At 39.6% G+C, this 26642-nt stretch overlaps 2 protein-coding genes and 1 long non-coding RNA gene across 3 annotated transcripts in view; 2 read left to right on the top strand and 1 right to left on the bottom strand.

The window, feature by feature from the left end:
* The window catches only part of LOC144645098 (unconventional myosin-XIX-like), a 29366-nt gene extending 2738 nt beyond the window's left edge, over positions 1–26628 (top strand). The window contains exons 3-25 of the mRNA XM_078504572.1: positions 380–433; positions 590–690; positions 850–963; positions 1028–1080; positions 1271–1414; positions 2003–2105; positions 2603–2666; positions 2908–2978; positions 3114–3204; positions 12276–12441; positions 13151–13224; positions 14758–14879; positions 15002–15112; positions 15266–15445; positions 16443–16556; positions 16641–16712; positions 21770–21877; positions 22204–22274; positions 22511–22829; positions 23241–23370; positions 24295–24839; positions 25379–25459; positions 25891–26628. Coding sequence (XP_078360698.1) covers positions 380–433; positions 590–690; positions 850–963; positions 1028–1080; positions 1271–1414; positions 2003–2105; positions 2603–2666; positions 2908–2978; positions 3114–3204; positions 12276–12441; positions 13151–13224; positions 14758–14879; positions 15002–15112; positions 15266–15445; positions 16443–16556; positions 16641–16712; positions 21770–21877; positions 22204–22274; positions 22511–22829; positions 23241–23370; positions 24295–24839; positions 25379–25459; positions 25891–25932 — 2930 coding nt within the window. The 3' untranslated portion in view covers positions 25933–26628. The remainder of the gene's footprint in view (positions 1–379; positions 434–589; positions 691–849; positions 964–1027; positions 1081–1270; positions 1415–2002; positions 2106–2602; positions 2667–2907; positions 2979–3113; positions 3205–12275; positions 12442–13150; positions 13225–14757; positions 14880–15001; positions 15113–15265; positions 15446–16442; positions 16557–16640; positions 16713–21769; positions 21878–22203; positions 22275–22510; positions 22830–23240; positions 23371–24294; positions 24840–25378; positions 25460–25890) is intronic.
* LOC144645176 (adenosine receptor A2a-like) lies at positions 5550–6772 on the top strand. The gene has a single exon (XM_078504662.1). It carries the CDS (start codon positions 5666–5668, stop codon positions 6596–6598), a length of 933 nt encoding a protein of 310 aa, XP_078360788.1. The 5' UTR covers positions 5550–5665; the 3' UTR covers positions 6599–6772.
* LOC144645248 (uncharacterized) lies at positions 20376–21460 on the bottom strand. Its single transcript, XR_013569252.1, has 2 exons — positions 21245–21460; positions 20376–20979 (listed from the first exon to the last, which is right to left on the bottom strand). It is a non-coding gene; the product is annotated as an uncharacterized LOC144645248 (long non-coding RNA).
* Positions 26629–26642: the final 14 nt, after the last annotated feature.

Raw genomic sequence — 26642 nt, 5'->3', positions numbered from 1 at the left:
GACATGCTAAACAAACAAGACGAATCAAAATCCACCAATCGCAGCCCACTAGCCTGACCTTCTGAATTTGTGGGCTCTTTTGCATGAAACCAACACTGGTATGCATCGGTTTTGATTGGCTCATTTCAAACAGCATATCAAGAGACAATGTCGAAAGATGGATGTAGAAAGACAGCTATCATGCTTTTAACACTGAAAGCGGGTATAATAATAATAAGGTAGTGGCAAAAACAATAGCAACTGCTACACTAGAGGAACAGTAGAATTACAAGCTTACAAGAGCTGCTACACTACTGATTAAATGTGTTAAGTAAAACAAAGATTTTCAAGTGCTTATCTCATAAAATATTTTTTAACACCTTTATCTACCTGATTGCAGTGCTCCAGGTGATAGAAGCTCGTTTTCAAGCAGGAACATTCTACTCATGGGCAGGTATACCAATCTGTTAGCAATAATAGCAAAGTCCCTCTCACTATAATTAATGAAATATTTTGTATAATCTAGTAAAGTATCTAATATAATTTACAATGATTAGTAGTCTTTGCAATTCACCAGTGCATACCACTGACATTTCTTCCTGACCTGTAGGTGTCCCTCTTATTGCTGTCAATCCATTTCAAAATGTCGCTGAACTTTATGATGACAATATGGTCAAGAAATACAAGAGTGACAGTTCAACGGAAATCAAGGTTTGAAAACCTGCCTAACCCTAGTTCATTTTATTGTCACTCCAACCTTTATCTAGTATATAGCGTGACTTGCGTGACTTCATGTCCTTACTAGTCATGCAATCTCTTGCAGAGAAAGCTCTTGTAAATTTCTCTGCTTTATCCTATATCCCATTGTAGGAGCACCCTCCTCACATATTTGCTGTTGGTCAGAAAGCTTTTTGTGACCTTAAAAGAGACCTGGAAACTAGGAACCAGTCCATCATTGTCAGTGGCGAAAGTGGAGCCGGAAAGGTCAGTAAAGGGAGGGGTGAAGGATGTTCAAGAGAAATTCTAACACTTTCCATTCTTTCCATAGACGTGGACAACACGTAGTCTAATGCGTTTTATTACTGACTTGACTGACACAAGGTAGGAAGTCTTCAATAATATCAGTTTACTGCTATATTTCGCTTTTCACTGTCATGCAACGCTCTAAGAGTGTTGCGTGACAAGCCTCTTTGTCACACTACCAACTCTTCTTTACACTCTTGCCTTCGATCCTGTTTAAAAAAAATGTCCAGGCAATACAACACATTGTGTTGATTTTATTTCTTTACAGAACAGAGGAGGCCGCTAATGTGAATAGGATTGAGCAAAGGATACTTGATTCCAATCCGATTCTGGAAGCGTTTGGAAATGCTCAGACTGTGCGTAACAAAAACAGCAGTCGATTTGGAAAGTACATCCAACTTCAGTTTGATCGGTGAGCACTTGAAGTCGTTTTGTTGCCCTTTCTCAAGATAGTATTGGGAATTCCGGTAGCTGTTGCCGGAGTATAGACTACGAGCATGGGCAAGCACGCAAGCGCGCGAGTAAATCACTTCGCGTGTCGCGCTCGCGAAAAAGCACGAGGAGACTCTAGTTATAGTCTAGCAGGGGTAAAATCTGACTGGCGACACGGCTCAATTATGAGCAGTCTGTCCAAGGTTTCTGTGAACGGCTCGGCAATCACACGTGGGCACGGCAGCCACGCGATTCTCGCGAATTGTCCCCGTTTGGGAATTCCACGATCGTACTACCCACATTCGGGATCAAAACATAGTGAGAGTCAGAGACTACCAAAATATGTAGTAGTAACGAGGAAACAGCGACAGTCAGGATACACTGTGAAAGTTGGCACGGGACCCACTCTTCCTTTGCTCTCCTTGGAAGGTTCTGGATAGATTGATACATACAGCGTCCTGCATGTGGCTTGAAGCCAATGTTGGCTTCAAACAACCCTCAAAGAAAAATAAAATTTAAACTGTTTGAACTAAACATTGCTCTTTGCACACTGTGAATTTCCCCTTAGGAACCAAAAGATCGTTGGTGCTACTATCAACACCTACCTGTTGGAGAAGACGAGAGTTGTACATCAGGCAGAAGGAGAAAGAAAATTTCACATTTTTGACCAGGTGCAATAATCTCAAACAAAGAGACATATCGCAGGGACAAAATCCGATCATGTAGCGGAGACACGCCCCCTCTTGTGTCCTGATATTTTTCAGGGGACGTGTCGCTGTAATATGTCTCCGCTAGATTCGTTCTTGTGCATTTGTCTCTGCTACATGTCGCTGCGACCTGCCCCCTGCAACATATCCCTTCGAACCTTACACGAAAAGTCCAGAAATCAGTACTTATCCGTCTCTTCATTGTTACATCCAAGATTCGAGGCGTGAGAGTTGCGAGGTCCGTTTAATTGTAAAAACCAGTGGCAAGTTGTTTATCCACTCTTCCATTATTGTTTGGTTTCAAAAGCTTTATTTTTCTTTCCAAATGTTTTCGCAATTTTCCTATTCCCGCCCTTCATGCTAGCTTCCACACCAGATATCTTCACCGACCACAAAATAATATCTTTGGTGACACACCGCTGACATATTTTTTTTTTCTTGAAAATCTTGTCTTCTTTTAGATAACTTCAACAGAATGCCACCAAGAGGCTACTTTGAGAAACGAAGAATCTGAATCTACTACCGGTGAGAAACGCAACAAGAAATTGCTTTGACGCAAACGCTGCACGTCGTTTTGGAGTTTCCATTTCTAAAACAAACCCCGCTTGTCCCTCAAAATGAACGTATCCGCTAAGGCATCGTGGCCTTATGAAGTAAAGACAAGCACTGAATAGGGCCCAGCTTGAAGTAACCTTTTTTGTTTGCGCAAAAAAAGCAACCTTAAAATAGAATTTGCTTGATGCATTGGGAAAATTTTGTTTTGCAGCTCTCGAAGCAACAAAGCAAGCATTGAGGAACGTGGGAATCGATAATCAACTTCAATGCGAAATATTTAAGGTGAAGCAAAGTTTTACCTTTCGATCAATGTTTCCTTTTCGAGTCAATGTTACTGATGTTGTAGACATCTTGTTTTTATGTTCACTTTATTGTGTTATCCTCTTTCTTTTCTAACGCTGTCCTTACTGCTTTTAGGTTCTCAGTGGCATTCTCGAACTTTGTGATGTTCAGTTCTCGGATCCGAATCCGTCAGCGAACGAAACTTGTAGCATTCAAGATGTCCAAGGTAAGCAGTGGCGGCTCTAGGGGAGTGGGGGGGGGGGGGAAACCCGGGCCCCCGCCTTATTTTTCGCGGATCTGGAACCCCCTTATTAAACTGTTATTTAAATCTTTGTTTCCATCACGTTCAGTAAAATTTTCTATTTGTAAACTTACGTGATTCCGGAATGACTTTCATTCCGGAACGAAACTTGGAATGATTTGAAGTTCGCCAAGTTCTGCGTTCACATGACAAAGTCGACCGGCTTCACCTAAGGTGTTTTCACGTGCGCGGCTTCAGCGCGATATCAAAACAAGATGGCGCATGTTTCGCGCAAACATATTTTTGTGCCCATAAAAAATGGACAAATCTGCAATTTTAACGATCAATTTGAACATAGGGCTGCTTCTTTGAACTAAACAGTAAATGCTGGTACATTTGTCGCTTTAAATTCAAACTGTGGCCTCCGTATAAGAAATTCGTTCTGTGTTTACATGATACCAGAATGAATTGTCATTCCAGAACTAAAATATCATTCCGGAATGAAAACCGGAATGAACTCATTCCGGAATGACTTGACTTTCGTCTCGTTTCATGTAAACAAACACAAAGAAATATATGGAGATCGAAGGAATGAACTCGTTCCGGAATGAAAGTCATTTCCGAATCACGCCCTAAATTATTATTAATTTTTAAGGATTGCTATCGGTTGACATCAACTCCTATCGATAATTCGGTCGGTCCTTTGCGAAATTAAATTGAAATTCGACGGCAAATGACACTTGGTGAAATGCTGGGAACTTTGCAAATTACACCAGATGAAATGAAAGTTAAAAATGCAAATAGTTGGTACTTGGACAAGTGCCACTTGGCGAAAGTGTTGAAATCGGGAACTTTTGCGAAATGAAAATGGAAAATTAAATACGCCAATTTAGTGAAATGGCACTTGGCGAAATTATATCTGTATATGAAATCAGGAACATTTGCGAATTGGGACCTTATTACCATGGTAAAGTGAAACGAATTTGAGCCCATAAAATATTCGTTGATGACCCAAAGTGTAGGAAAATAAAGTATAATTACTTTTGTTGGTGGGTCCAAATTCACGAAGGGGGTCGAAATCCGCTAGCGAATATGTCCATATCTGCTAACGAACTTGGACGACACCGGCACTGGTAAGTACCTACCTGCAAACTCAGTCTCCGGTGAGGAAAATACGAATTAAATTGAGAGAGAAACCTGTTTATATTGAGTAAAATTATTGCTTTCTCGTCCATACATCAACAGTTAAACCACGTTTCAGTTCGACGAAAAATCGGGTTTTTGTTGTATTTCTGCCTATCGTGAAACCGCTAAAACCAAAGTAATTCAAACTGTGGCCTCCGTATACGAAATTCGTTCTGTGTTTACATGATACCAGAATGAATTGTCATTCCAGAACTAAACTATCATTCCGGAATGAAAACCGGAATGAACTCATTCCGGAATGACTTGACTTTCGTCTCGTATCACGTAAACAGACACAAAGAAATATATGGGGATCGAAGAAATGAACTCGTTCGACGTTCCGGAATGAAAGTCATTTCCGAATCACGCCCTAAATTATTATTTATTTTTAAGGATTGCTATCGGTTGACATCAACTCCGGATCCTATCGATAATTCGGTCGGTACTTTGCGAAATTAAATTGAAATTCGACGGCAAATGACACTTGGTTTAATGCTGGGAACTTTGCAAATTACACCAGATGAAATGACAGTTAAAAATGCAAATACTCGGTACTTGCACAAGTGCCACTTGACGAAAGTGTTGAAATCGGGAACTTTTGCGAAATGAAAATGGAAAATTAAATCCGCCAATTTAGTGAAATGGCACTTGGCGAAATTATATCTGTATATGAAATCAGGAACATTTGCGAAACGGGATTTAATTAGCATGGTAAAATGAAACGAATTTGCGAATTTGTACATTGTCAAATTTCTTATGGAGGGGTATATATACGTACCATTTCTATGTTTTTTCCACAGCTATGTAAATTTAGCGATTTGATTTTCCCGAAGTTTAGCATTTCTTCGATTTGCAAAGGTACCAGTCTCGAGTTAAACTTTGCTTAGCGAGTAAATGGACGCCGGAATTTTCCTGGAATCACCAAATTTGCTTAATATGTCGTTAAAAACAGCATTCATCAAAAGGGAAATAGACTGATGGAAAGCACTTGTATGGGAAAAAAAAATAAAAGAAACATTTGTGATGGGAAATTAACTTTAAACATGAAAAATGTAATTTCGAATTTGGTGCAACTCAATTAGCTAAGAGCTTATCTCCATAACCTACAATTTAAACTGGTCGGATAAAATACACTGCATGGGAAAATGCGGTATGAAAACATTTGCACACTCAAGAGCCGACATGAGCTAATCTTATTTAAGGTGATATTAAATACAATTTCAGAGACGGTAAACTTTCGCTTTCGATATCGTAGTCAATCATGGCCAACACCTCCAGCTCAAATTTTACAAGCACTGCCAACAAGCTGACAAATATTGGCAAGGAAGGCGAAGCTCTTTACGAGATTAATTGCATCATCACCGTCATCATTAACAGCATCACTTGTCCCTTGACAGTTTTGCTTAACGTGCTGGTGATAATGGCCGTGAAGAGAAGACCAAGACTCCAGAGCAACACCAACATCTTGCTGGCCTGTTTAGCGGCAACAGATGTATTTACCGGTCTCGTAGTGCAGCCATCATATATCCTGTGCAAAGCATTCGAGTTGCTTGGTATGAGCGAATCTGAAACGTTATGCGTTTTTCACAACACTTCTCTACGAACCGCGAGTGTTTGTTCTTCTCTTCATCTGATGTTAGTAACCTGCGAGAGGCTCATTGCGATCAAATTTACTATTCACTATCCTTACCTTGTCACAAAACGAAACATTAAGGTGGCAGTGATCGCACTTTGGATCGTTTCTCTCTTATCTGGGGTTTCCAGGGCAATAAACAGTGACGCAATATTAACAATTTTTAGCGTCTTCGTTGCTTTTACCATTTTTTCGGTCATTCTTTTCATTTTATGTTCATACTTGATTTTATATCGTGAAACACTTCGCCACCAGAAAATGATCAAAACTCAACAGCTACCCCAAGAGGAAGTGGAAAGAATAGCCAAAGAAAACAAAGCGCTTAAGACAACTGTGTTTATAGTTGGTGCTGTCGTGTTATGCTTTGCACCAGTTGTTTTTTTCCTCGTGATACAGATTGTGGGACTGTTCCAATTCTTGTACTTCGTGTTCTTACCGTGGGCGCGCACAATTGTCATATTAAACTCGCTTCTCAATCCACTGATTTACTGCTGGCGACAGAAAGAAATGAGAAAGTTCGTATTTCGATTTCAAACCCAAGTCGTGCATCCCGCTAACTAAAAAAAACTGAGGACAGTGGATACAAAACACTGTTTCGTGTAAATAGATCCAGGTCACTACAAATGCAAGTATCATCGTTCCTTTGTTGTAAATAATCACTACTGGTTGTGACAAATAGAATGTTAAAAAACTATGCTGTAAGAAATTGCGTCCAATGTCAGAATAAATGAAGCGTTTTAACTCTTTCACTGCTGACTTTTCTGTTGACCTTACTCCCCCGCAGTGCTGCATTTTTTTCACAGTGCGTTGAATCACACAGTCACGCATCATATACAACAATATCTTTCGTTCTATTCAAGCAATTTAATTAAGATTTTCAGGAATTGTGCCTAACATAATTCTACATCGTAAAAAGCAACCTTTTCATAAATTCATTGCATTTTGGTCCTTTCAGCAATTTCGTTCGCCATCTGATAGCTTCCTTCCCAAGCGTGAAGGTTGAAACCATTGTTTTGCAATAGCCGCGTCTCAGATACTCAATCTGTTCATTGAGCCCTTTTAAATAATAGACTACAAAATATCACCAAAAACAAAAATCTATTACATCCCTCACAAATTGGTTTCATAGAGGGATTTCGGACATCGGATCACATTTTCTCTCTACGAACTCTTATTGACAAATATGTAACTAATGCAAATAAGGGAAAATTATTTTGCTGTTTTGTTGATTTTCAAAAAGCTTTTGACTCTATATGGCATGATGGTTTACTTTCAAAGCTGATTACCTATAAACTAGGTGGACACTTTTATCAACTGATTTCAGATATGTACTCTAGATCCAAATGCGCCATAAAGTGCGGAAATCGTAGGACCCAATTCTTTAATTACAACAGGGGTGTAAGACAAGGATGTATTCTGTCTCCTCTACTATTCAATCTATATTTAAACGACTTTCCTTTTACTCTAGATAACTCTCGTGATACAGACGCAATTACCCTACCAAATGGAGATCCACTTAATTGTCTATTTTATGCAGATGATCTAGTCCTTATATCTCAAAGTGCTTCAGGTCTTCAAAAGCAAATCGACACACTCCAAAATTACGTACAAAAATGGCTGTTGAAAATAAATCTTCGGAAAACAAAAGTTTTAATTTTTCAAAAGCAGAACCGTAAAAGCACCCGGGAAAAATATTCTTTCTTTTTAAATGGAAACCAAATTATTAATACCCCAGATTACACCTACCTGGGAACAATATTTAGCTCGAATGGTAGTTTCACCTCCTCAAAAAAGAGTTTAGTCGAAAAATCTAGACGTTCAGTATTTGCATTTAAAAGGTATATTGAATTCAACAAACTCTCTATATCCAAATGTAATTTCTTATTTAATGCTGTCTTTCTACCCGTTCTTTTATATGGTTCAGAAATATGGGGGGCATATGATAGCTTCAACCTTAACAAATGGGAGAAAGATCCTATCGAACGCTTTCAATCGCAATTTTACAAATCTTATCTTTGCCTTAATAGAAGAGCATCGAATGTCGCAGCAAGAAATGAAACCGGAAGACTCCCTCTCAAACTAACTATTTTCTCTAATATACTCAAGTTTTGGCTTCACTTACTAAACCTTCCGACTTCAAGCGTTGCCAGACAATGCCTTCAAATTTCAACTCAACTGGCAGACTCTGGAAAAAAATGCTTTATGCTCTCCATCTATGATATACTTAAACAATATGGTACCGATTTCTCTACTGATTTACAAACTATGATTGATACTACAAAAGGAGATAGATTAAAAACTAAACAGTGTCAATCCAAAATAATCGAAAACTTTAAAACTGGTTTAGAAATGCATCAACATGAATTGATTAGATGTAACAAAAAACTGAAATTTTACTCTACTTTCAAAACAGATGTTACTCCCTCTAACTCACTAGAACTAATTACAAATCTTAAACATCGACGGGCAGTAGCAAAACTTAGAGTAGGCAACCATAACCTACGAATTGAAACTGGTAGACATTCTTATCCTAAACTTCCTGAGCATCTGAGAATCTGTCAAAACTGCAGCTCAAATGAAATTGAAAACGAAGAACATTTTGTACTTAATTGTAGTAGATATGATACAATTAGAAAATCTCCAATAGACTACATTGTTAGTAATTATTCTGATTTTAGTTCTTTAGATGCTAATCAAAAAATTATATTTCTCTTTAACAATTAGACTACGAGCCCGAGTTTTCTATGAGCAAATAGTCAACGAGGCGCAGCCGAGTTGACTATCGCTCATAGAAAACGAGGGCGAGTAGTCTAATTGTTTTAGTAGAAACTCTAAAGGATTGCAGTCCAAAACCTACAATATTGTGTACTTTAAAGACAAAAATCAAGAAAATTTACCGCTTAAAGAGCTACTCTTGCGCGCGACTGTTTTCTATCGGCGAATAGAAATCAGTGGAAGAACCAATCAGATTCGCGGATTTCCAATAGAACACAGCTGAGTTTCTACTAATTAATAATATAGATGCCTTTCTCTGCAAAAAATTAGGTTACTTCATTCATGAAGCTTTTGCACTAAGAAATGAATCGACAATCGCACCAATTGTCAATTATTTGATCCTATTACTTGCCCTTACATATCTTTAGATGTAATTCGTATTATTATTATTATTATCATTATTTTCCTATACTTTTGCAATACCATTTGTAATTGGGAATGCAAATAAAGTGTGTTGTTGTTGTTGAAATCACTTGATTCGTAAACCACAACTGTTATATTCTCGGCGAAAGTCGGTTAGAATCTTCTCCGAAGCACTCCTCAATTGAAAAATTCTCATTCGACGCCATGTTTAAATGTCCTTTGGCCGTAAACAGCAACAGTGTAACATGAATTTGTCGATAATACTCCGCCATTATATGCAAATGACAAAAGATCGTGCGCTCGTCACGCTTTCCAGTTCTCCTAGAGGGTATCTGAAGTAATTATTGATCATAGCGTCCCTATTGGAGACAGTTCTGGGATTGTTTATCATGTCGAGAAAACTCGACATCCGCACTCAGAGTCACGAAATGAAATGTCGAGTTTTCTCGACAACCGCAGCGAAAGAGTTAAAAGAGAAACGATAATCTTATTTTTTTGGAGGTGGTGGTGGTGGTACGTTGTGTATTTCCTCTTTTTTGAGCACATGAAATATTCGTTGATGACCCAAAGTGTAGGGAAATAAAGTATAATTACTTTTGTTGGGGGGTCCAAATTCACGAAGGGGGTCGAAATCCGCTAGCGAATATGTCCATATCTGCTAGCGAACTTGGACGACACCGGCACTGGCAAGTACCTACCTGCAAACTCAGTCTCCGGTGAGGAAAATACGAATTAAATTGAGAGAGAAACCTGTTTATATTGAGTAAAATTATTGCTTTCTCGTCCATACATCAATAGTTTAGTTGCAAGTTTCCTATACCACGTTTCAGTTTGACGAAAAAGCGGGGTTTTGTTGTATTTCTGCCTATCTTGAAACCGCTAAAACCGAAGTTATCACTATGGCTAATTACTAATTAGTGCTGCAAACTATCTTATTATAGGAAATTAACCCGTCATGAAATTAACGCGAATTTCACATTTTTGCGTTAATTTAAGTCGCGTTAATTTTTGTTAACGTTAATTTCCGCGCCGTTAATTAAGTGGAGCGTTAAGGAGGCTCGATGTAGTTTTTTTAGACTAAGGGTGGTTGTTTTGAAAATTAAAATTACCTAGGAAGCCAATGTTCGATTTTTGCCAAAATACACCATAATGATCAAATGTGACCAAATTTTAATTTTTTACCCGTCACTTAGTCACAACGGTTACCATGGCAACGATTGACGTTTTCTTTTGTTCTCAAACAAGCTTGATTTTCTCGAAATCTAGACTGACACTTGGTGTTTATTTTTTGATATGTTAAAGTTTAGTAGATTGACTAACTGTTGACGAAATTTTAGAAAAATCTGTAAGAGAGTTTTCAAGTAAATCAAGAATGAAATTTTCAGAAAAACACCGTTTTAATATAAAATAGGCGCCTTAAAATTGTTTCGTATTATTTGAGCACAGTTTCTCTCACTGAAATATAAATACTTACACCATCAAAGACCATTAACTAAAAGCGAAAGACATTTTGCTTTAATTTGTTAAAATATATCGACTGCCGATTGTAAGAAATTATAAGAAAATACCAAAAACTTCATTCTTGATTTACTCTAAAACGCTCTTACAGATTTTCCTAAAATTTTGAGCACAGGTAGTAAATCTACTGTACTTGAACATATCAAAAAATGAATACCAAGTGTCAGTCTAGATTTCGAGAAAACCAAGCTTGTTCGAGAACAAAAGAAAACGTCAATCGTTGCTATGGTAACCTTTGTGACAAAGTGACGAGTAAAAAATTAAAATTTGGTCATATTTGATCATTATGGTGTATTTTGGCAAAAATAGAACATTGGCTTCCTAGATAATTTTAATTTTCAAAACAACCACCCTTCGGCTAAAAAACTACATCGAGCCTCCTTAATTTCCATGACGTTAATTTCCATTATTTTGGCCCCAATTTTTCGTTAAAGTCCAGATGTTCTTGACTCCAAGGAAAAAGCATAATTTTATCTTGCCACTATCATTGATACTGCGAAGAACGCTCAAAGTGGGAAAAGTACCACGAACATTGTTTTCGTTTAAGATTATACGCCTACAAGTGTTGAACTAAACTTGTCCCTGTTGTGTACGTCGCGTTAATTTCCTTTATTTTGAAATGTTACCCCCTCTTTCGCGTTAATTTCCTTTATTGGGAAGTATTTTTTTCTTCAATTCTCGTTAATTTAAGTCGCGTTAGTTTCAAATACCTCAATTAACACAAGCGTTAATTTCCTATAATAAGGTAATCAGAACTCAAAGCAAAAACATGCAACCCGTGCCACGCGCAAGGATATAAACGCGCGCAAGCGAAGTCACAATTGGTGTTTGATTTTGCACTTTGGAGCGATTTTCACTTTTTTGCCAAAAGTAATTCGTGTTTGCTTTAGTTTTGCTTTACTACGCCTAGTGATTGGTTAAAAAACCTCGCACCACTTTCTTAACCAATCAGAAGTAAAACCACTGAACGCCAATCGTGACTCGCTCGCACACGTTTTCCCGCGCTTCACGCCGGGTACATGTATCTGCTTCGAGATCTGATTGGTTCACTGGATTGTCTGTGTCCTTTGTGACTGGTCAGAGTGATGTCTTTGGCTTTGGCTTTACGACACTCAATAGAAAATCGCTCTATTGGTTGTAAAAACAACAAGTAATTGTTAACTTTTCTGACCGGTTCATCGCGTTCGTTTGTCCGCGCGCTGATGATACAGTTACTTAACAATTATTCCATGAGTGCGCGTTGGATATGAGATGATGGCGATCTCATATCCAACAAGCGCAAGTGAAATAATTGTTTTATTAAAAACACCATAGTTAGTAAACTATGAAAACTATGAAAACACCCAAAGAATTGCAATATTTGAGCTCCCCGGCCATATACCATGGCTGGTTTTTAATAATGACAGATAGTCAATGAGAACTGAAGAAAATTATCCAATTCTTATTCCTCAATTCTTGTCGACTCTTTGTTATCATTTGAAAGTCAATTGAAAACCGTTCCTTTCAACAAACAAATTATCGCATTTTGTAATGGCTTGCTAATTATGTTTACGACTACAATACACCTCCTTCACCATTTTAGTTTCAGAGGTCTGTGAATTACTTGGAACTGAGGCGGAGTCGCTAAAGCAGTGCTTATCATTAAGACGAATCACAACAGGTTCCACAGGAGAACAGTTTATGAAGCCATGTTCAACATCAGAATGCGTGGAGAGAAGAGATTGTATCGCCAAACTGGTCTACTCCAGGTATAAAGAGATCACAAGAGCTTTGAGCTTACAGTTTTGAAGTGTATGCACGAAAACAAGGACAATATACTGATACAACATCTAAAATTCTCACAACTGATTTCAATTTATGAAATGCCAGTGATACCATAAATTCTGGATATAAGCCCCCCCCCCGCTTATAAGCCCCCCCGGTTATAGGCCCATCTACCTGGAAACAAAAAAATACATCCGATTATAACCCCCCCCCCCCCGGATATAAGCCCCCCTCTGCCGGATGACAGTACTGAACAAGGCTAAATGTTGCGATCAACACTCCCGTGGATCGTTTTGACGCGTTTTATTTAATCTGCTTATAAGCCCTCCCGGATATAAGCCCCTCCGCTTATAAGCCCTCCCGGATATAAGCCCCTCCGCTTATAAGCCCATCCAAAACCCCTTACGAAGTTGTATAAGCCCAGGGCTTATAACCGGAATTTTACGGTATAACGTGCGCAAAGATTGGCCGATCACTATCTGTCTCGTGTTGACTTCCACGTTCCAAGTTCTCAAGTGTTTTTCGTGTAGCAAGCCTGTGGCTTTAATCTGTAGTACCTTTGTAATTAGTGTTGCGTGTAAATAAAGTTGCATTATTTAAAAAAAAAAAGCCTGTGGCTCAAAACACCCACCCTTTGATGCAATATCCTGTTTTGTTTTGTTTTTTTGTTTAATTATTCTTTCGCTTTTGTAGACTGTTCGACTGGATTGTTGACTTTATTAACGCGTCAATCAGAGCACCATCAGATTCAAAGTACTCTTTTATAGGTAAGACGTTAATAAATGTGCATATGTCACACTTTCACGCTTTTTCGGCGTCAAAACCAAGCTGAATTAATGGCGATTCTCAAACTCGATATGAGGTCGAGGGGTTTACTCCGGTTTCTTCCACAAATACACTTCAAGCTTTCTGTTCGATCTAGGTGACCCTCTGAAAAACAACCTTCCGAATTGCTGGGTTACTCTGTTCCTTTGAAGACTTATTTACGCCTAACCTACCGTGTTATTGCCTTTATGTCGATATTTATTAGTAGCAGGGTTACCTTGTGCGCTTGTTTAAGTGACACGGAGGCAGGGATGCTGCTTTGTCCGTTCTGTCATGCCAGGGTTACACTTATCTGGCAATATATTGCTGGTTTTCACTGTCACGCAATCAAAAAATAAATTCGAAACAATTCAACTACAGAAGCTATGAATTTCAAATATTAAAGACGATAAATAGATAAACAATTTCTCCAAGTTTCAGGTCTGTGCGGTGTACTGTTCGCGAGTTATTTGCCGAACCTTTCCACGCAAATTTATAAAGCTTAGTATGGAGATGCCATAACTGTGTCCTTCCGAGGGACACAAATATGGCCGCCGTGATGTCAGAGAAACCATCTGGAACTCAATTCTGTTTACAACAGCGGCAATCTTTGGCATGAGCTAGTACAGTCTCACATAAACACCACTTATTATATCTGAAGTGTTTGATCTGCTGAAAATGAAAAGGAAAGGCCTTTTTTCAAACAAAACAGCTTTGTCACGGCACTCAGCTTGATGTCACATACGGCGGAGAACTCAAATATTCAAAATGCTCTGGTTAAAAAAACGAATGACACTATTGATCTGGAAATTTGCAAAAGGATATATTTTTAGTTTATCTAACGTCTAATGACAACGAAAATTTAGTAGCCCTAGTGAATTTTGATTTCAGAATTTTATGACGTAACATGAAAACCAAGAATAGCCGGTCTCGGTTGTCCAAAGAGGGTAGCAGCTCTCACATGGTCTCACATGAATGGCTCGCTTCCCTTCGAGAGAACAATAGAACAAACAACAGGAACAATGCCTCTAGCCCAAAAAACAAATAGCAACTGCTATAGAGCGGTTTTCACTTGAGTGTCGAAAGTAAATTGCGTTTGATTTGGTTTTGCATTGCTACGCCTAGTGATTGGCTTAAAAATCTCGCGCCACTTTCTCAGCCAATCAGAACTTAAAACCAATCGTGACTCGCTCACGCACGTTTTCCCGCGCTTCGTGCCGGCTACATGTATTTGCTTGGAGTTTTGATTGGTTCACTGGTTTGCCTGTGTCCTTTGTGATTGGCCGGAGTAATAACTTTGGTTTTGGTTTTACGACACTCAATTGAAACCTGCCCTACTAGAGGACCGTTAGAATTACAACCTTACGAGAGCTGCTACAATACTGCCAAAGAGCGGACAATTTTACCTAGTTGATAAATCCCATTTTTCTCCACTGATGTATTAAAAAAGACAGCAAAAATTTCTTAAACCACTTAACCTTTTGCTTCTGTTTCAGGTCTTCTTGACATTTACGGCTTTGAAAACTTCCACTTCAACAGCCTGGAACAGTTATGTATAAACTACGCTAACGAAAAGCTGCAGCAACATTTCGTATATTATTTTATGAAGAGGCAACAGGTAAAATAGCTTATTTATTGTCTGCTATTAAACTTCGTACTTTGTAAACAACCTGTGCGCTATTTCCCAGGCACGCAATTCGTGCAAATTAAACTGATGGTTTGCTGTAATTTACGTTTCAGGAAGAGTACCAAAAGGAGGGCATTGACTGGTCTTTTCAAAGTTTTGTTGATAATCGCCCATGTTTGGATCTCATCGAGGGAAGAACAAGTGTGTTTTCACTAATGAACGAGGTAATGCGATATTTTAAAGGTATATAATCGAGAATTATTCTTCTCTACATGCAATAATGCTATTCTTCGAAACGTTCTTATTGGCGGAATTGTGTTGTAAAAAATAGCAGTGGCAATGGTTTTGATAAATTGTTGTCTTTCGTTTTGTACCAGGAGTGTCGTTTAAAGAGAGAACTGGACACGAAGTCTTTCAGCACACGCCTGGAGACTTCACTGCTTCAAAACAGCCACTTCACATGTCCGCGATTCAAGAGTGAAAATCACGAGTTCAGCATACATCACTTTGCCGAGAGTGTGTCATATCAGGTTGAGGGACTCGTCAAGAAAAACAAGGTATGGTTTCCACCGATTGTTTTTTTTTTCCTCCAGTCAGAATTCCAGGCTTAGGGCCTGATAACATGGCGATTTTAAGCCCGGGCTGAAATTTCATCACGGTTTTCCGGGCTTAGATTTTAGCTTGGCTACCAGAAGATGAGAAGAAATCTTCTTAAAAAGACATTTGCGATTACATGAAGGAAGTTTCATCTCTGCCTGAATTTCAGCCCGGGCTGAGATTTCCAGCCCAGTTTTTTTAAATTAAAAACCTCATGTAATCGCATTCAAAATTCAGCCCGTGCTGAAAAGTGAGCTTACGGATGCGCAGTGATGGTTTTGAACGAAAGAAAATGGCGGCCGCGATAATTTTTCAGTTTTAAAAGTGTTTAACCCGACGCAACAAAAATTTTAGCCCGGCAAACCGGGCTAAAATTCGCCGTGTAATCAGACCCTTAAAAATTTGGGTACGGACCCGTCAAAAAATTGGTCCGGACCTCACCACTTTTGTAGAGAAACAGTCAAATCAAAACGGGGCCATAGGCGTTCTTCTCGCTCGTGTAAACGCGCCTTTTAGATTGTGGAGAAAATGCGCGAAAGACGGCAGACGAAAAGAAAAAGAAAGGCGCGCTTTACTCTCAATCGGAGAACGTGGAACAGCCTAGACTACAAGCAGTCCCATTTATATCTTAGTCCGTCGAGCGTGAAGTTAAAAAAAGCGCGAGTGGAAAAACACCCGTGGATCGCTTGTCTCGCCGCCAGAATGCCACGGTCATTTTTTCATGCGCGCTCTTTTTTAGCTTCACGCTTGTCAGACAAAAACAGAGGGACTGCTCGTAGTCTTGAAACGGCCTACGCCGAAGTGTGCCTGGTCCTTTCTGACCGCGCTGTCTTGGCGAAGCAATTTTCCTCGTCACTAATTCTTTTACTTAAAATACTCAAACAAACTAAAAGAGACAGCTTTTTCAACTAAGATATATTGCTCACTCTCATTTTTTTTTCTCATTCCCGACTACAGGATTTTGTTCCTCCTGAAGTAGTCGAACTGTTACAAAGTAGCAAAAATACATTGATTCAAGAGCTTTTTCAAATGAAAAGGAGCCATATTCAGGACAAAGACACCAAACAACTGGTTAGTTGATTTTGCTTACGTTACGACGTAAGGTAAAACACGACTGCGTTACGTAATAACGTTTTTTCTTTGTTTTTGTCCTAGGATGGAGAGTTGAGTACGAAGGGCATCATTAAACAGCGGCAGACTACAGTTACCGTTGTACACAAATTCAAGGTACTTGCCCGGGGGGGGGGGGGGTACTCCCTATAATGGCCTGTACGGGGAGGCTCCGCCCGAAAGGGGTACCTTTTTCAGGCTCCAGGTATATAAAAGGGTAGGAATTTCACAAATTTAGGTATATGAAAGGGTAGGGAAATCTTCCATAATGATATTTTAAAAGGCCTTTACATTAAATATTTCGAGCAGACGCAACTTTTGGATGTATCGTCTTAATTTATTAAGCACTACATAAAAATGACAAGAAAACATCCCGTTTTAGGTAAATGTGATGTCGTGTAGGTATATGAAAGGGGTGCCTTTTTGCAATAAAAGGTATAGAAAAGGAGTACCTTTTCTATCAAAATGGTATATAAAAGGGTAAGGGGTTGAAACTTCGGGCGGAGCCTCCCCGTACAAAACTTTTTCGAGTACCCCCCCCCCCCGGGGGGGGTACTTGAACCCGATTTTTGTCACCCGAGCCGCGGCAGATCGGCGGATGCGACCACACTAGAGCGTCTATGGACGGAGGGAGAAGAGTTGTTGCGTCTCGGCATGTTACACTTCTCTACCCACCTATTTACTGCTGGTTATGCGGTGAACCTATTGTCTCCGACAGAGAAGTTTCTTGGCAGCGTATCCTTATTGTTATAAACTGACGCAAGAAAATGCTTTATCCAGCCACAGGCGCAAGGAATCAGCCTGGTGTCAGATGTAACATAACGTAAACTTGCAAAAAGCGCTTTTACCTGCTCTAACACTTTTCCCTCTTACACTATCGTGCTATGTTACACTAATCAATATTTGCTTTGAATATTTAAAGTGCCACTAGGACCAAATTTCACAATTTTTTTTCGGACATTTTTTGCCACAGAGTAACTCACCGGGGTCTATAGAGAACCTTGATCCAGAAAGAAAAAATTAAAAAGCCTTCCTTCATAAAAATTTCGAGCTCCGAAAACTGCAAATTTTCGGCCGCCATTGCTCGAATCTGGTTCCAGGTGAGCCCGCATATTTCACAGCGGCAGGTCTCACTATGACGTCAAAGACTCAACACGTGACCTTCCCTGTGTTGTTTTTGTACAGATTTTACTCGAAAAGTGTGGCGATTATTCGATGAAATTATCCGTCCTCCAAGCCTTTAGGAGCAAGCTATTCTCCATCAAACCAAATAGAAACATTCAATAGTACAACGACAACGCAGATCAGGTATTGCGAAGGATCTAGAAGCCGTGGAGTACGCTTGAGAAGAAGCTAAAGACAGCCACGTGAACTCGTGTGCTTTTGAGTCTGTATTCTCAGGAGCAACTTCAGAATACCCGTCACTTCGGTCCGCCTTGTCGACACGCTAATTTTAGAAATTGGTACGTAGTGTGTTAATTGGTTTTTTGTCGTTTTCTTCTTTTATTTTTTTCAAAGCGTTCATTTTGATAGCAAAGCTTGCTTATATGAAATGCAGGGTTACAAATTTCGGCCATGCAGAAATATCTCAAGTGGCTGATTCGGAATGTTGTACGTCAGGGGGAACATAAGCTTTATCATTCATGAAATTTAAACCTTAAACTCTCTGTTCACTATCTTTGTATTTCTCAAGGTTTTGAATCGATTTTAAGTGAGTATTTTGCTTAGTGATAACTCCAAAATAATTTCCCCATTTCTTGTTCACAGTCCACTTTCTTGAGTACTTCCTTGATCATCACGATCAGGTTCCCAGACAACAGTACGGAAGTTTTAAGCGATTATTTGTTATGGATTGTTGAACAATAAAAATAGATGACTGAACACAATGGAATGCCACGTATCAGACAATAAAATTTACATAAATAAAATGACTGTTGTTATTATATGACAAAGGACATAATAATATTATCATAGTCAAGTTATGGCTAGTTTGTCTGTTAACAACATTTTCATCACACATACATTTTGCACCATCATGATGCATAGTTTTTTTTTTCCAATCTTTTTTTCTTTTCAAGGAACACAAGGCATTGTCATAGGTGGGTGGTGCTTGTGGGAGTGTTACAGGGATATAATTTCAGGCAAAAATGTCACTGGCAAAATTTAATGTACACAACTTGTCTTAGCCTGCGAATGCAGCTGCCTCTCATTCGCTCTTCTGTGAGGGACTCGAATGAGAGGCGGCTGTATTCACAGGCTAAACTTGTCTCTGCCTAAGGTTGTTTGATCTGATTGCCATTTGAGGTATTTTAACACTGTCACTGAAAGCAGGCTGTGGTGAAGTTTAGGACTAAAATCGAAATGTAGCCACTCCCCTCCCTTGGGCATTATTTACCCAATTACCCCAAGGCTGAAGGGTCGGCAATTTGACATCGGTGGTTGTTATTACAGCAGGGAAATTGAAACCATATGGGAGGGGTGGGGGAGATTTAAGCTAATTGCTTTGATTTTGTTTATGATTCCTAACCGTTCACAGTTATGTTAGTGGCTATTGGCCGAGATTAGGAAGGAAGCGGTCTTTTGACTTTTAAGCTGATCAATCGTGTTCTTTTGTGACATTGTGGCTGCAAAAGAAGGGCCTGCAAAAGCTGTGTTTTGCATTTAAAAGTGAATAGTTTGTTTCAGGTTTATCTAATTTGCCCATAAATCATACACAGAAAAGAAAGAAACTTCTGCTTGACTGGTCAATTTTGCCCATTTACTACCAGTAGGTTTTCGGGAAAAGGGAATTTGATCACAGAATGAGACTGTTATGTGCGGCATTTGAACAATATCCTTCGCCTGGGAATAATAACTTGAACAACCACAACTTCAAATGCTCGTGGGCTGCAGGGAAGGGGGTGCGGATTTCTGAAATTTATATTTGATCAGTACATTTTACATGGCTAGGGCTTGTTAAGATACAACATACATGGTGATTGGCTAATAGACAGGGCCAACTTTTCTTTGTGGCAATATCAATACCTGGCTAGAGAAAAACATATTTCTGTGCTCCCCCTGGGGCACAAAAGGTTGATGATCAAATAAACTTCTTATTAATGTTAGCTCTCAACTGAAGCCCATTACTGGGAGATCATTGCCCTTGCTCATTTCAAGGGACCAAGTAAATATTAAAGTTTGTTAAAAAACAGGTCTGGATAAAAATATGTCATTATTTAGTCACGGACAACTGGCTTTGACTAATGAAATACCGTTATGGTATTGTGAATATGATATCAGTGTTCAGCTTCAACAAAACCCAGAGGCTTCTTTAAAAGGAAGTATTTGTCCTTAATAGGGTAAAGTCCATGTCAAGCCTAGTGGCCCACCATGCTGGAACTTATCCTGGTTTCTGTACCATGAAGTGACTAGGAGCATTTCTACCCCCCCCCCCCCCCTTGGATGAGATGTTAGTCCATCGCGGGCTTACTCCCCACCCCAGCATCAGTTCGCTGGTACTGGCCATGGGTGGAGAGAGATACTATGAGAGTAAAGTGTCTTGCCCAAGAACACAACACAATGACCACGGCCAGGATCGAACCTGGGCCCTTCGATCCAGAGTCCAGCATACCAACCATTAGGCCACCAATTTGTCCATAATATTAAAACTTTGTTCTTTGTAATTAAAATAAATCTTTACAAGGCTAAAAATGGCTGAAGTTTTAGCCATTTCTAACCTTGTAAATATTATTGCAATCTGTATTTGCTTTTGATTATCTGAAAATACTATCCAAAGAAGCATTGCAGGTAAATATTTATTTTTATTGACATTACCTTACACTTTATTGTTAAATTTCAATTTGACATGGAAAGAAGACCCACATGAAAACCAGCAAGAACTGTTACTTACAGTAACAGTTACAGGCTTACTGTAATTTATTATTTATTCATTATATTGTACTATGTGTGCGAGATAACTGTGATATCAACCTCAACCTTTGGACTGATTGTATTTATCATTGCATGGGATAAAAGATAACAACCAATTTATCATGTAGACATAAATGTAGCAGCTTGTCACAGAAAACCACAAAAATGAGGCAGCAAAAGTGAACATTGGTTGCTCTTATTAAACTTCTCAAAGCAAGATCTCAGGATATGGTTTTTCTCAGTGGCAATAAAAGATAGCACAATGAATTTTTGAATTTTACCATGCTACATTGTATGCTTTCAATAATGATGCTCTCGAATGGTATTCTTGTAATTTCTCAAATGGTATGTACTTGTAATATTGTTGAACAACCTAAATATATCGAAATATACAACCATGCACAGTATCCTGGGCCTCATTGTACCAATAAAGCCTGACAGATTAAGAAAACAAGTAAAGCACACATTTGATGACCTGCACAGAAACAAAAAAAAAACAATTTTGAAAGCTAGATTGGCTAAATATGAGTACATGTATCGACAATAAAATTATAAGCAGCAAGGCACTTGCTCGTGTAAACAACTCGTGTAGTTCGTGTAAGTGATGGAAGTAATAAAGTTGAAGTTGAAGGTGAAACAACGGCATTGTGCTTATTTTAAACCACACAGAAGAAGGCCTATGCATGGTCCGTCTAAATTGTTCGGAGATCAATCTCCGTATAAAATGAACTACCACAAACCTGTCTCATGCAGCAGCCGGCTGTCAGTCGGAAGGTTCGCTCGTGTGTGTGCGAGCAAATTTTAACTATTTGTGGACAACAGCTGCTCGAAGATTTGAATGTACCACACATTAAATTCCCAGCATAATGTAATTAAGCCTGGTGGACTTAAATTGTATTTGTGAAGTCTCGAAAGGCTGAAATTCTGTAGAGAACTCTAGCCATCTCTGTAGAGATTCGAAGAAATACAAGCGAAATCGCGTACGAGGTTGAGTCTTTGACGTCACATCCGGTAAATGCGCGACGATCCACGTCATTTCCCCTGGAACATGCTTGAATAATGGCGGCCAAAAAAACCCGAGAAATACAGTCGAAAAAAACGGTCTTCCCGTGCTCAGACAGCAAAACGGTTTGGACAGGTGAGTAAGAACTACATACAGATTACGAAAATGCAAAAAGATTATATACGAAGAATTTGGTCCTAGTGGCACTTTAATTCTCGGTTCTTCTGATAAAATGTCTGACTGGTTTTGTGTTTTGGTTTAGGTCTCTCTTGACAGTCTCATGTCCACACTGCGCTCTACGAATGTTCATTACATTCGTTGTATCAAACCGAACTCCAGTTGCCAACCTGGAGTTTTCGACAAGAAACAGGTACCTTGTACACGTTCTCCTTGTATTTTGTCAGTATTTTGCGTTCACTAATTACCAGTCGCTTTTTCATAGTCTCGTTCCCATGGTTTGCCTGAGTGGCAGGTTTAGAGAGAGGAAATAAGGAAAAAGGGTAAAAATCTCCAGAGGGCTGAAAAGATCCTCCTTTCTAATCCTCTCGGTTTTCGTTTCCTCTAGCTCTCTCCCATTTCTCTGACCATCGCGTCGGCTACAGTAGTCTCCGACATCTTAATACTGCTATTGTTACCTGACTCTAGCTTGTCCAGTTTCAAGTCTATCATCACCTAAACACAGTTTCATATTCATAGGTTATGGCTCAGTTGAATGCGTGTGGCGTCGTCGAGACGATTCGAATCAGTGCTGCTGGCTATCCAATCAGGTGAGAGAAAACTACACAGAGCTATCAAAAATGTAGCAAGTGCGAGCAAGGTCTCTAAGGAGAGCTTACTCGTAGGCCAGCCTCGCCCCCAGGGCCTATTTCGAGCCGCCATTTTGAAAATCGTCGCGGATAAGACCCTAATAAGTACGAGGTTGCTCGTAGGCTATCAAAAGGTTTATTTTTCTATCAACAATCTAATTTAAGCTCACGGCAACGACCAACATTTCTATTTCCAGGCTCTCTCATCACGAATTTCTCCAACGATACAGCCTCGCTTTGAAGCATCTCAACCCAGTGACACGAAGTCACGTGACTGTACCCCAAGCCCGCTCGCCGAAGAAAGCGGAAGCCTCTCCTCGGGTTCCCGCAGTCGAAAGACTGAAGCGTCGGTCTCGACGACGACACCGAAGTAGCTACGACCACACGAGACACATCTGTCGGTCAATCTTGGAAGTTGTCCAGGCTGACAGTGATGACGGCAAGGAAAATATCCATGCGAAAGACGGCGAAGATGTGAAAATCGGACGGACGAAGATTTTTCTCCGAGATGAAGCGGTATGTTAGGTATTGTTCAAATGTACTCGTGCCAGGGTCTTCTCGAGCGTCTTATTCCAAGATTGGTTGGGGGGGGGGGGGGCACTCCAGTAGCGGTGACCACTATTTTATATTTTAATGGATGATAACCTGAAATCGCGTGAAATTTTAGAGAGTGAACCATACAAACAATCAGTGACTGAAATAACAGATGGGTCCAATCTTTGAACGGAAATTGGTCACCTGACAAAAGAGCTTAGTTTGTTGTAGTATTACACCATAGATTGCCTACAAAATTAATTGTAGTATGTTTTTGTCTTTGTGTTTTCCATATGATTGATAAAGGTTTTAATACCAGATGGGATTACTTCAACCTTCTTTCCCTGGCTAAACGTGCGTTTCTATCACGCTTTCTTTTCCTTGTCGTTTTAGATGGAACGGCTAGAGCAAGTTAGAAACAAATGCCTCACCAAATCAGTGCTAACTATTCAGTACTGCTGGAGACGACATAAGAGACGAATTGAAAGAAGAAGAAATGCTGCGGCTGTCACAATTCAGTCAGGTGAATTACATTTCTTTGTCTTATGTTGGTTTGGATCTAGGGGTTCGGATTTTGAGCCTTCTCTGGGCCCTTGCGATGCGTTCTGGTGAATACACTTTACTCTCGCATTGAAAGGGCTTCTCCCTACCCATACCAGGAATATAAATGGGTAATGTTGAATTGTTTGGATAACATGACAGAAAGTCTGGAGCTATAATTAACCTACAATGAGAATCGCTTTATTTAACAATTGGACTACGAGCCCGAGTTTTCTATGAGCAAATAGTCAACGAGGCGCAGCCGAGTTGACTATCGCTCATAGAAAACGAGGGCGAGTAGTCTAATTGTTTTAGTAGAAACTCTAAAGGATTGCAGTCCAAAACCTACAATATTGTGCACTTTGAAGACAAAAAATCAAGAAAATCTACCGCTTAAGAGCTACGCGCGCGCGCGCGCTGTTTTCTATCGGCGAATAGAAAACAGTGAGAGAACCAATCAGATTCGCGGATTTCCAATAGAACACAGCTGAGTTTCTACTAATTAACAATAGACTACGACCCGAGTTTCATGGCAAATAGTCAACGAGGCGCAGCCGAGTTGACTATTTGCTCATAGAAAACGATGGCGAGTAGTCTAATTGTTTTAGTAGATCTCTGTTGCAGTCCAAAACCTACAAATTGTGCACTTTGAAGACAAAAATCAAGAAAATTATCGCTTACAGAGCTACGCGCGCGCGACTGTTTTCTATCGGCGAATAGAAAACAGTGGGAGAACCAATCAGATTCGCGGATTTCCAATAGAACACAGCTGAGTTTCTACTAATCTAAATTAGAGAACCACTCGACAAAGAAAACCACCACAGATATGATCTGTAAAGTTATTTGAACGCAGTTTGTTTTGCCATTCCTAAACAAACCAGCCTCACAAGAAGTTTTCTCTTTACAGTTTGGCGAGCATCGAAGGCCAAGAGGAATTTCCTGAAACTTCAAGAAGCAGCAAGAGTGATTCAGCGCTACACAAGACACTATCTCACATTGAAAAGACTCAAGGAAGAATGTCTTAAAAAATTAAACAGCGACACTTTGGAAGAAGAAATTACAAACGAAACCTTATCAGAAGTGAACCCAGCACTAACAGAAAACGCTGGTATAAACATCCCAACTTCGCCACTGCCAAAACCCTTTTCATATGTCGAAACTACAAGTCGCCACTTCGGATTTCTCTCAAGTTTAGCCTCACACGCAGTAGGGTCTTGGTTTGACCCGCTGAAAACGAAACCCGACGAATTTGCGCAACAAAATTATTTTTCTGCGCCATGCAGCACACAAATGACATTCAACTTGACCAGAGGGCATGTTAGTCCTCTAGCCATGTTGATGGGTAATTTTAATCACGGGAAACCGCAAGCTGGCAATACAGGAAAACTGAGCTTCATGGTGCAGTCAGTGAATAAATCGTCGGCTATTATATCACGCCGAGACATTGAAAAGGTAAGGTTTCTTTGTTCAGTCTGATTAGTGTGCATTAGGCTTAATGTAATAAGAACGCATAAACCTTCATAAGGCTGCCTTACCGATGGAAAGTTAAGTATTACCGTGGCTATAGCGAAAAAAAAGTGTTGTAGAGTTTCAATTTCAGTCAACTGCCAGAACTTTTACTAATGGAAATTTGATTTTCCTTCTCCGTTTTAGTATTCCATTCTTGTATTTTAATATTCAAATCGGAACTCGGCTCAAAACTTGAATACTGATTGATTAGATTATGATCTGGGGCTCTGGCTTTAAGTTTTTTCTTTGAATTCTGATTGGTTCATTACGTTTGTTGTAATTAGCTAAGGGAAAGTCCTCTGAAGTAAATTTGCAGCACATTTTCCAGGACAATTGGAACGCAAAATTCCACCAAAGCAACGGGGTCGAGTGTAACCAATAAAATAAATGAAAAAAAAGAAGACCGATTTAGTTTTTGATATCAGGAAATTGAAACTTAACTTTTTATCGAGTTCTGACACTTTACAACGTCTCTCTTCCAGGTTCCAGTAGCGTTTCACTGCAAAGGTACCCCTCTACCACACGCCAGCACACGACCACATCCGGGTACCCCAACCAACATGGTAAGAACCTACACTGGTATACATCACAGCAATTTAGAATTCCACTCAACACCTGGGGTACCCCGACCACAAGCAAGGCAAACGCGATTCAAAAGATTTAAGATCAATGCTCTAAAAAGAAACCTTTTACGACCGACGCCCGTCGCGTAAGTTGTTAATCAAATGCAAATGTCTGACTTCTTCCCGGGAAGTACCAGGCAGTACGATCAGCTCGCACAACATGTTTGTCGTTCCACTAGTCCAATACCTGAACTCTCTCTTCCACGCGCCCCTTATAGGCGTTGAACCCAAGCGCGAGAAGAGAGTCCAGGATACCTTGCAAGCGCATGAAAGTTCCCCAGCCGCTCAAACACTTGTGAATCGCATGATCAAATGGTACAATTTCCTCTCGGTTACATTCTTCTAATAATCCTTTCAATGTTTCTTTTCAGGGGTTAGCTGCCATCAGTGAAATGGAATACGAGATCGAGTGATAGTGAATCAACTTTCTCTGCTAGTTGCGGTCATTCGAAACGATACAAAACGAAGTTCGCAACCTCAGATGAAGATAAAAAATACGAGAAATGGACGCTACATAGACCGTTTAAATATAAGCTCGTTATTCAAATAAACTCTCTTAACTAGGGGAAGGAGTCCGGCTTCAGAATCAACGAAAATGCCAACGATTTACGTAAGCGGTTGCTAAGCGACACGACGCAATTCTGACCTGCAGCTTTCACGAAAGTCAGGAGTTCGCGTTATTGTTTTATTGAACAAAAATCGAAAATTAATTGTCTGTAAATATAACATATCGGTATTTTTATTTTCGTTCTGTCATACAGTTTTCTTTACTTTTTCAGTTTGTAAGTGTGGGAATAATTTTTTGTTAATGTTTCGCCACTTTTTCGCGTATTATTCTCCTTGCCAGCTAAAGCTCACATATCGGATTTACGGTGTGGTAAGGTACCGAGACGGGTGGGGTAAAGGGGTTGGTATGCCCCAGTAAAACACCCCAACCCACGTAGGTTATCAATATGCAAAGAGGTTAAAATTTAGACTTTATATTTGCTCAAACCGTGCTGGACAAAACAATTATAACAGTTCGATAAGTTATAACAAGATAAAAGTTGTAAATAAAAAGTTAAAAAAATTTTAAATGCACTCCATGCAAACCTTGTTAAAAAAAACAATGGAGAACAATTTA

This window comes from Oculina patagonica, chromosome 3 (genome assembly GCF_052425735.1).
Source record: "Oculina patagonica isolate OP01 chromosome 3, crgOcupat, whole genome shotgun sequence".
Taxonomy (NCBI): Eukaryota; Metazoa; Cnidaria; class Anthozoa; order Scleractinia; family Oculinidae; genus Oculina; species Oculina patagonica.
This window is presented reverse-complemented; position numbering and strand designations above follow the sequence as displayed.